This window comes from Wolffia australiana, chromosome 3 (assembly GCF_029677425.1).
Source record: "Wolffia australiana isolate 7733 chromosome 3, ASM2967742v1".
Lineage (NCBI taxonomy): Eukaryota > Viridiplantae > Streptophyta > Magnoliopsida > Alismatales > Araceae > Wolffia > Wolffia australiana.
The window spans coordinates 1,091,302-1,102,964 of NC_135837.1; the positions used below are offsets into that span (position 1 = coordinate 1,091,302).

Below are 11,663 nucleotides of genomic sequence, written 5' to 3' on the forward strand. Positions count from 1 at the left end.
GAGTTTTAATTCCCTAGTATTTATTTCATCAGCCCCATCAATGGTTGGAGTAGACGAACGTTTAATCTGTCGTCATTTCCCTTATCCGTATTTATCTATTTAAACGATAGATCACCTCGTTTAAACTACTTACATACGGGATTAATCTGGCGTTAGTGCTCTGATAAAAATCATAAACCAGATTCCATTGATTCTTGTCCATATTAAAATCTGTATTAACTACTGTTTTCTTGATCAGCTGCTTTATTATCAAGCCATGGCCGCCGCCGCTGTTCTTGCCGGAGAGGTCTGCGTTAAATCTACGAAACTGGGACTGAAATCGAAACGTTACACGTCGTTCTCCGGGAGAATGCGCGTTAAGGCCGGCTTGCAATCTGCTCAAGAAATCAACGGAAGCAAGAACAGTCTGAAGACTGGCTCTCTAACCGTTGAGGATGGCTTTCTGTCCTTAGTTTCTGGGAATCAATCCAATGTTATTGGAAACTAGCAGACAAATCAAGGAAGAGCCAGCGTATGCGTTTGACGGGGCGAGCTCGTTCATGGGGATTAATCTTCAGGCAGAGCTTCTCCATCAGATCATACGAAGTTGGAGCTGATAAAACATGTTCAATGGTGACGGTGATGAACCATTTACAGGTAGGCGATATTCTGAACAATGATTGAACGCCGATAACTCTTATTTTTAAATTTGAAGTTTTTCTTAAGTGGGTGTAAGGAGAGGACTTCAAGGTGGTAGCCCATGATTTTTTTGGTTTTTATTTGTTCAGGAGACATCGTTGAACCACGCAAGAGTTACCGGCGTGTTACACGATGGGTTTGGAGTAACGCAAGAAATGAGCAAGAGAGGGCTCGTCTGGGTTGTGGCGAAGCTTCAGGTGGTCGTGGAACGTTACCCAGTTTGGTGAGTTGAGTTTTCAATGTTGGAGTTTTTGTGCGATTGATTTTTTTTTTTTCTGATCTTGGAATTTCGGGTGTTGCTTTGATTAAAGTTAATGGTAGCCGGTGTTTTGTCAGGGAGGATGTTGTGGAAATAGACAGTTGGGTGTCCTCCGCCGGAAAGCATGGAATGCGGCGAGAGTGGTATTTTCGGGACGCTCGCACAGGCAGAGCCATTGCCAGTGCGTCAAGGTGATGGCTTCTTCATGTTCTTCTTGTTCTTCCTCTTCTATCTCTCTCTCCTTCTGTCTCTTTCTCTTTCTCTCCTCTCTTTCTCTCTTATCTTTCTCTCTTCTTCTCCTCCTCCTCTCTCTCTTATTCTTCTTCTTCTACAACTTATCTCTCTCTCTTATTACTATTATTATTATTATTCTCCTCTCTTATTCATCTTCTTCTACTTCTCTCTCTCTTATTATTATTATTATTATTATTATTATTATTATTATTATTATTATTATTATTATTCTCCTCTTTTATTCTTCTTCTTCTACTTCTCTCTCTTATTATTATTATTATTATTCTTCTTCTCTCTTATTCTTCTTCTTCTTCTCTCTCACTCTCTTATTTTTATTCTTATTTTTCTCTCTCTCTTATTCTTGTTCTTCTTTCTCTCTCGCTTATTCTTCTTCTTCTTCTCTCTCTCTCTCTCTAATTCTTCTTTTTCTTCTCCTCTATTCTTCTTCTTCTCTCTCGCTCCTCTTCTTTTCTCTCTCTCTTCTTCTCCTCTCTCCCTCTGTCTTCTTTTTCTTCTCCTCTCCCTCTCTCCTCTCTCTCTCTCTTCTCTCTCTCTTCTTCTTCTTTTTCTTCCTCTTCTTCCTCTTCTGCTTCTTCTTCTTCTTCTGCTTCTTCTTTTTCTCGCTCTTACTTCTTCCTTATCTTTCTCTTCTTCTTCTTCTCCTTCTTCTTCTTCTTCTTCTTCTCTCTCTCTCTCTCTTCTTCTTCCTCATCTTCCTCTTCTTCTTCTTCTCTCCCTCCTGAGATGGTAAGTTATTTCTTCTTCTTCTTCTCTTTCTCCCCCTCCTAGGATGGTAAATTATTTCTTCTTCCTCCTCCTCTTTCTCTCTGTCTCTCTGAGTTTTACAAATGATTTTTTTCTTATTTTATGTGTTTCTCTTCCTTGAGATGAGAAATTACTTTGTTTTCTTCTTCTTCTACGCTTTCAATCTATCTTCCTTAAAGAAAAAAATTATTTCTTCTATCTGTCTCTCTCTCTCACACGAATACACCTGTTATTCTTACTCTTTTGGTCGGGGATGCAGCACGTTGGTAATGATGAACAGGCACACAAGGAGACTGTCTAAAATGCCTGAAGAGGTCAAAGCAGAAATAATGCCATTCTTCTTCGAAAGAGAATCCATTATGCCAGACGACGACAAGAAGCTATCGAAGATCGACGAAGAGGAATCAACTAACGTTCTCACAGGTTTAAAGGTAAGAACATTCACCTATCTATCTATCTATCTGTCTATCCATCTATCTATCTATCTATCTCTCTCCCTACCGCAGTAACAATATATCTATTTTATCGTCCACCCATTCATCTCTGTTGGTATTTCAGGCCCGCTGGACAGACCTTGACTGCAACCAGCATGTAAACAACGTGAAATACATCCACTGGCTCCTGAATGTAACGACCAACTTTTTCTCTTCTCACCCCCTTGATATATATATATATATATCATTCTTCTCATCGGAAACTTACTATGATGACATTGAAATATAAAAATATTTTTACAAAAACTTAGTATCATGACATTGATCTGTTTAAATACATGTACAGAGCGTCCCCGCGTCGATCATGGAGAGTCGTGTGCTGGTCGGCCTGGTGATGGAGTATCGGAAAGAATGTCAGAAGGGTGAAGAGGTTCGATCTCTCACTATAATCGAAGGCCACGTCAACGCTGACGCGGACGATGACGTGGAGTGCAGCCACCTTCTCCGGCTCGAGAGTGGCCCGGAGCTCGTCCGGGGTAGGACGACGTGGCGGTCAAGACCTCTCGCCAACTCAGCAAACACCGGTGAATTCGCTTGAGTAGTTGCCCAACAGTCAATATTCTTTTTAAGGGGTGAGATCCATGGGAGGAAATAAAATCATTATTGTATTCTTTTTATTGCAATTTAAACAACATATTTATTACTAGATCTCGGAGTTTCTACCCAGTGAACAATACAGTACAAGAAGGGAAGCAGAAAGCAGAAAGCGAAGTCACCAGAGTAACAATGGCTATTCTTTGAAATTATTGTATTCTTTTTATTCCCTTTCTGCTTGTCAATATTCTTTGAAAGCTGGGAATCATTATTGTATTCTTTTTATTGCAATTTAAACAACAGATCCATTACTACATCTCAGAGTTTCTATTGTGAGAACACTACAGTACAAGAAGGGAAGAGCGTGGTATGATTTTATAAAAAACGTAAACCTAGACCTGAAGTTCCATCCCGTCTAGATCTCAGTCCGGTATCGATTCGGTCAGGTTGACTAGTCAATGTCAAAGTTAAAGTTGACTAGAAGTGTAAATCATTTCTGGGTGCTCTTCATACTCATCCATATAGTGTAAATCATTTATTCTTCACTAGAAGCATAAATCATACGTCAAAGGAAAAATTGTAGAATTGAATAGAACCCAAGAATACCTCGTCTTTACTCAACTTTATTGATTCATAGCAGGTTCCGTCTCTCGACCTGAATAAAAAAAACGTGAGAGAGAGAATCAGATATTGAAGAATTAAATGAGAAGAGAGATGGCATGAGAGAGTGAGAGATTGAGAAAATGAGGGAATGAGGTAGGAAGAGATGGAGAGAGTGATAGGGAGATATTTAGAAAGCGAGAAGGTGACATGAAAGTGAGAAGAGTGAGAGAATGAGTTAGTGAGAGAGAGGGAGAGTGAGAGGGAGAGAATGAGTGAGAGGGAGAGAGTGAGAAAATGAGAGAATGAGAGAATGAGAGAGGGAGAGAGTTAAAGAGGAAGACAATGTGAGTGTGGGAATGAGGGAGAGAATGACAGAGGGAGAGAATGGAAGTGAGAGTGAGAAATTGAGAGAGTGAGAGAATGAGAGAGGGAGAGAGTAAAAGAGAGAGTGTTTGAGAAAGTGATAGAGTGAGGGAATGAGAGGGAATGAGAAAGTGAGATAGTGAGAGAGTGAAAGTGAGAGTGAGAAAGTGAGCGAGTGTGAGAGCGAGAGAGTTGAATAGTTGGAGAGTGAGAGTGCGAAAGAGTAAGTGAGAGTGTGAAAGAGTAAGTGAGAGTGTGAAAGAGTAAGTGAGTGTGTGAAAGAGAAAGTGAGAGCGTGAAAGAGTAAGTGAGAGTGTGAGAATGCATGAGATAATTAAAGAGAAAGAAAAAAATGGAGTGAGAGTGAGAGAAGAAATGGGAGAGTTAGAGAAAAAGAAAGAATAACTGATTGAGATAGTGAGAAAGAATGAGAGAGTTAGAGAACAATAAAGAATAACAAAGTGAATGAGAAAGAATGAGAGAGTTAGGGAACAAGAAAAAAAAATGGAGAGAGAGAGCGAGAATGAATGAATAGTTACAGGACACGAAATAAAAATGGAGTGAGAAAGAGAGAAGGAATGGGAGAATAATAGAATAAGAGAGTAAGAAGGAATGCTACAGTGAGACAGGAAGTTTAAATAACATAGTCTGAGAGTGAACAAATGAAGTTAAAGAGGGAAAGAGTAAGATGGCAAGAAAGATTGAGATAGAAAGAGAGTGAAAGGGAGAGAAAGCTTGAGAAAGTGTCTCCCAGTCTCTATCCCACTCAATCTCTCATTCTCTCATCTATATCTCTATTAATCTTTCAATCTTTCAATCTTTCAATCTTTCAATCTTTCAATCTCTCTTTCTCTTACTCTATATCTCTCTCAGTCTCTTGTTCACTCTCTCTCTCTCTCTCTCTCAGTCTCTTGTTCACTCTCTCTCTCTCTCTCTCTCTCTCTCTCTCTCTCTCTCTCTCTCTCTCTCTCTCTCTCTCTCTCTCTCTCTCTCTCTCTCTCTCTCTCTCTCTCTCTCTCTCTCTCTCTCTCTCTCTCTCTCTCTCTCTCTTTCTCTCTCTCTCTCTCTCAATGTCTCATCCTCCTAGTCTCTATCTCTGACGTTCTCTCACTCTCTATCTCTCTCAATCTCTCAATCTCCCGTGCCGTATATGTCATTCTCCCACACCATTTCTCTCTCAATTTTTGCATTATCTCGTTCTCTCAATTTCTTTCTCTCTCAATACCTCAATCTCTCATTCTCTATCTCTCTCACTTTGTATTTCTCTCAATCTCTCATTCATTCTAGCATTCTAATCCTTTTAATCTATCATCATTTCTCTATGTTTCTCAATCTGTCATCCATTCTTATTCTCTCACTTAGTATAAGTCTCAATCAACTATACTTTCTTGCTTTGTTGAGCTCTCTCTCCCTATCTCTCATTCCTTGTACACTCGCTCTCTCCCTCGCACCGTCCCAACTTGTTCTCACTCTTCCTCTTCCCATCAGTATCTTTCTATCTCACTCTTCCCCCTCTATGATTATATCTCTATTACTACCAGTCTCTCATTATGTAGTTCATTCTCACATTCTCACTCTAACACTCTCTCAATCTTTCTCCATATGTTACTTTATCCCTCTATGAATATTTCTAGCCATCTCTCTCTCTCTCCCTCTTTGCATTTTTCTCGTTGTCTCCCTCTCTCCGTCCTTAAATTTATTTTTTCACTCTCATTTTATCACTCTCACACTATGTTATTTAGACCCTCTGTGTCATTCTAGAATTCCTTCTGTCTTTGTCACTATGATATTCTTTCTTTCTATTTCACTCTCTCACTCTGTCACGGTTGTGTAGGCGGTCATTAGACCTGAGACACCATAGAGGTCTTGTGGATTAACAGTTTTATTTTTACTTTGGTCTACGAGTTCCTAATCGTGGGATTCTAAACAGTCTTAGTTTGGGTGTATCAAGAAGTTCACGAAGATTGTTGAGTGGTTAAAATGAGATCGTTCGCCCTCGGTAAAAGATGAGTATCTCATGGAAGATGATGTGATGAAGTCACTGGTCGAGGCAGTGAAATATTGGAGAAGTGTTCTCCAATGATTTCTGAATACATTAGTACTAACTCGGACATACGATTAGGGGTTGATAGTTGACCATACACTAAGTTGTGGTAGGAGCATCAAGTGGATGAAGAACTATACGTACGTGGTAACTAATGATATATATGTTCCATGAGTGAGTCAATACACCCTCCGTTGTGTGGGGTTATAGAGGCCTTGACATGGATGAAGAAATCAAATCAACATGCAGCGGAAGACTTTTGCGGAATCGAACGTCATCATTAAAAACATGAAATGATGTACCTTTGCACGGATTGCATCTATGATTTCTTGGATCCCAGAGTGAGACGAGTCTAGCTGCTCAAGTTTTCAGCATCTAGACATATCTGCGCGATCCTCGACATGTTGAATCTCCTCCTTCTCGTTGACGAGGCCTGTTCTACCTCCACCATCGTCGTTCCGCCGTTCTGATCGCATCGGGCATGAAGAGGGGTGTTAGGAGAGGGGAGAAGAAGGGGAAGGTCCCAAAACAATTCCGGCATGGGTGAGTTTTGTTCAGGGCCTTCCCCTACTTATACTAAGTGGGTATTTTTCATAAAAACTCTTAAAACTTAAGTATATCTTCCGATGTCCAAAGACCATTTGTGTATGACCCTCTAGGCCCATGTATCACTCTAGTTAACAACTCTACTGGCCCAATAACCTTTGTTAGCATTCCAAATTAATTAAATATATCATCATATAGATAAATTAATTTCAGATCAATTTGACCCAATTGATAGGTTGAGTCTCCAACACGTTGGGTGCCAAGCTACACCTCTTGTTCAAGAAGATACAAAGGAGTGTGCATCGACTCACTCATGGAACCTGTTCACCATTGGTTATCGCATACGAATAATCCCTCATCCAGTTGATGCTCCTTGGATGACTTAGGGTATGGTCAACTTTCAAACCCTAATCGATCATCCGAGTTAGTACTGATGCATTCAAAAATCATCGGAGAACTCTTCTCCGATATTTCACTGCCTTGGCTAAGGACTTCATTGCATCATCTTCCTTGAGCTGTCACCTCTAATACTGAAGGTGGATGATCCCATCTTGACCACTCAATCGTCGTCGAGAACTTCTTAATGGACCCGAACTAAGACTGTTTAGAATTCCATGATTAGAGATTCGTTGGCCATAGTCAAAGTACAACAGTCCGTCCATAAGACGTCTTTGGTGTCTCAGGTCTAAGGACCACTTAAACAAATGTGACGTGAATTTACCTGATAGACAGTTTCGTATAATCCATTCAAGGATTCATATGGATCAATTCAGTGAACTCTTTCCACTAAAGAGCACCCACTATCTATCCTTAGTGTCTCCACACTAATGGCTACATGACCGTCCATATTCCTCATATGAGTGAGGCTAGATAGTGCTATTCTATCCGAATACTTTGATGTCCTTCTCGCGTATTCTTCGAATAGGAATATTTAGAACACATGCTTAAAGACTAGTGATCTCCGTATTAGGATCTCATCATAATTCACTAAGTCCGATCATGTATTCATGGACTTCATTATAAGCATCACACATGCACTATAATGAACATGTTGTATTTGTGAACATGAAACAAGATGTGGAATGTGTGATTGGCTTACTGGCCACATAAATTTTCATCACTTTGTATATCCTTGAACACAAGTATAGCTCAGAAACCCAAGGGCTGGAGACTTGACCTATCAATTAGGCTAAATTAATTGGACATTAATTAATATTTATGCTCATATAGTTATTAGACATTAATTGATTTGGTTGGCCAATAAATGTTATTAGGCCATTAGAGATGTTAATTAGACTAATACATAGGCTGAGAGGGTCACACACAAATGGTGTTTTGGACGTTAGAAGATGTACTTAAAGCTTGGGGGTTTTTGTAAAAAATACCTGCTTATTATAAACTAGGGAAGGCCTTGAGTAAAATTCACCTAGGCTTGAACTATTAAGAAGCCTTCCCCTTTTCTCCCTTCTCCCCATAACTTCTCTCTATTCTCACTGCGATCAGGACGGCACAGCGATGACGATGGAGGGCGAGCAAAGCTCATCTAGGTGAAAGAGGAGATTTGATGTGCCATAGACTTTGTGGACACTTTTAGAGGCTGCGCACATGAGCAGCACGAATCATCTCACTCAAGGATCCAATAAATCTTGGATGTGATCTGTGCGTAGGTGATTCATTTCATGTTTTTTTTATGACATTACCATCTTTTTTAAGTCAATGAGTGAAAATCTTTCTAAAATTTTCATCCATATCAAGGCCCTAGAATCCAAAAATGGAGTGATAAGAATTATCTTACGGGAAAAATTTTACATCCTAGACTCATATATATTAGACATAAAAGATCAATTATTTAAGGGAGTCACCACTCGGTATATGGAGGTGAAAATACAATCTAGGAGGTGAAAGTGGAAAATTCCCCTTATAGGTAAAAAGATAATGGGCCAATCTCTGAATTTCCATTTATTTTCTTGTACATTATAGTAGTGATAAACTCAAAAAGTAGGGTTTTAATTCATTGTTCGTGCTTTCGATTTCAATCAATAAATTATTATAAATATGTAAATTAACCTGGACAATGATGGCAATTACAGGTTAAATATCCTATAAATGAAGATAAATTGGGCAGCGGAAGATACATATAAAATCCTGAATTGTGAAATGAGGAAAATATAAGATGAGAAGGTGATATATATTAAAAATATTAAAATGATAAATAGAAATTATATTATATCAGAAACATTGATGTAAGTGAGAAAGAGCGAGATAGAGTATGAAGTGATGATAACGAGATGAGAAAATAAATTTGGATAGATAGGTAGGAAAGTAGATGAAGGTAACAAGTTTTACATAAGTGGAATGACGGTAAGCTGATTAAGATATGATAATGTGAAAGACGTAAGACCCTGTGGAAAGTAAAAAGACATGATGTGATGGCAAGCGCTAATGATAATATGGATACAAGCTAAATGTTCTGTCCCCTTTGATTAAATATGGAGAAATCCTGGGCGTCCATCTGATTGAATATTCTCTCTCCTCTTCAACACCTTTGTTGATTCATTATTTTATCTTAATGATTTTTAATCCCCCCAAGTCCCTTTTTAATGATTGGAGCAGTGTCTCATCATCCACAGTCAGTAGTTTAGAGAGTGACATGGGTCCTGCTCTAAATTAAGAAAAAAACATATAGTGATGATTGAATGATGAGTGAATGTGTGTAACTATACATATATAATACAGCCTTTGGAATAACGCGGTGATGCATATTGCAGTCCCACATCAACATGTCCTTTTTTTATCCACTAATTGAGTGCCATCACACCAGTGCGCCTACTTTATTTACTTATCAACTTTAAATATTGCATAAAATACTATTTTTTTATCCGTCTATGCACACATATTTAGCAAAATTTTAATGGCTATTTTTTTATTGGTCAACATCACCCATATAAATTTATAAAATTAATAAACATCAGATAATCATTGGTATTATGACATTACAAATTGAAATGCCATAATTGGGCTTTTTAGAATGTTTAGCTGTCCTAATCATAGGGCAAAATTGTGGTCGGTGGCCATTCAATCAAATCAAACAGTGACACACGGAAGAGGTGGAATTAAGACCCAAAAATATTAAATAAATTCCATTTAAATAAATTATAATTCATAAAAATATTTGAAAATATAGTTTTCGAATAAGAAAACTGATAATTTCCTTAATATAGGGAGAAAAGGTTCATTAAATTATATGCTGACTTGGAAAAAAAATTAAAAATATGATGTTAGAAAAACACTTACAATACCATTAAATAAAAAATCAAAACATCGATTTTAAAATATATTTTTAACCACTTTAGGCTATATATCTCTCATTTATAATTATTTCAATTCAGATTAAAAGGTTAGAAAGTAGTCAATATAGAGGATCAATGTTAAAGGGAGAACCATAAGACACTTTAAAGGTAAAGATTCACATTCTATTCGGTAGGTAAAAATCCAAATTTCAGTTAATGAGACATGATGTTTGCGACTTATTCAAAGACAAAAAATCAAGGTAAGAATTTTTACTTTACCATCATATGGATGAAGAGGTGATTTAAATTTATTTTAATAATATTTACTTGGATATATATTTATGAATTATCAAGATAAATGTTTATACCACTATAAGAATAATATTTTTCACTTGTGTTCTTATAATGCATACTTTTTAAAATACCAGCTTTTAAGATAAAAAATATTATTTTGAGTTAATTTAATTATTCTAGTTGGTATAAAGGCATACCTTTTTCAACTTTCTTAAAATATTTTAAAGATTTGTGACTTAGTGCCTCTTCACACTATGAAAAGTCATGCATTTGAATGAACTGAAATGTTCAGCCTTTAAATTCCTTCACAAGTCACCTGGATATCCTTTGAATAATTCAAATACATAAGATAATTGTACGTCTTTAAAATTTCATCTGCATTTCTCATTTTGTCTCTCTAGTTCAGAATTTTTCTTAGGCATTCTTGTACTTATATTGTAGAGATCAGTCATAATGTGGAGATTCAGCCTGCATCTAGCTTTTTCAAAAAAAGACAAAACTATTCATACATAAAATTCATTATATTGTGTTAATCATACTCTCAATCAAAATTACATGCACTTTCTTTTTGGCAATCCAGAAGTTATATTGTGTTTATTTTTTTTACCAGGAGACCACAAAATGAAACACACTCGTACCAATTCATTGGATCTTCTAAAGTTTTAAACACATTAGCTATGTCTGAAGTTGATGTTGAAAGTTAGCTCTGTAAAAGTATACTCTTAAAATAAAATATTTCTAGGAAATTAAGTCCAATTACATGCAATTTATTTTTGACAAATCAGAAGTTAAGTCCCTAGTTTATGAAATAAACCATTTATATCTTTTACCAGGAGACCACGAACCAAAATACAATTCCAAATCATTAGATTTTTTAGAGTTTGAAAATCAATTGCAAGGTCCTAGACAGATGTTGAAAGTTAGCTCTATAAAAATATACTCCTAAATTAAGTTATTTTTAGGAAACTTAGTCCACTTAATCGAAATTTCATTTTGGCAAGCCAGAAAGTTAAGCCCCTAGCTTATGAAAGAAAAAAATTTCTTTTACCAGGTGATGACAACACAAAACATAACAATACCAATGAATTGGATCTTCCAGAAATTGAAAAACATTAGCAAGGTACTAGATTGATGTTGAAAGTTAGTTATGTAAAAACTATACTCCTAAATTACAATAATTTTTGGAAATTCAGTCCAATTACATGAAATTTTATGATGGCAAGCCAAAAGTTAAGTTCGTGGCATATAAAAGAAACCATTTATTTTTTTACCAGGAAACCAGTAAACAAAATGCAACAACAATAATTCACTGGATCTTCTAGAGTTTGAAAAACATTAGCAAGGTCCTAGATTGATGTTGAAAGTTAGTTCTATAATAACTATACTCCTAAATTAATTTATTATACCCCAGAATTTCCCATAAAGTATTATTTTTGAGATTACTCCTTGAGAATTTCCCATAAAACGATGTAAAATTACCATTTTTATTCTAAACTAAGGGTGGGACCGTTGTGATATTTAATGTCAAGTCGCCCAATAAAACCCACAAAGTTGCTTAA

At 36.8% G+C, this 11,663-nt stretch overlaps 1 protein-coding gene across 1 annotated transcript; it reads left to right on the plus strand.

Moving 5' to 3' along the window:
* Positions 1-513: 513 nt before the first annotated feature.
* LOC144700465 (palmitoyl-acyl carrier protein thioesterase, chloroplastic-like) lies at positions 514-3,034 on the plus strand. The gene is made up of 6 exons (XM_078571863.1): positions 514-636; positions 768-901; positions 1,015-1,128; positions 2,196-2,367; positions 2,495-2,563; positions 2,717-3,034. Exons 1-6 carry the CDS (start codon positions 514-516, stop codon positions 2,966-2,968), a joined length of 864 nt encoding a protein of 287 aa, XP_078427989.1. The 3' UTR covers positions 2,969-3,034.
* The last annotated feature ends 8,629 nt before the right edge of the window (positions 3,035-11,663 follow it).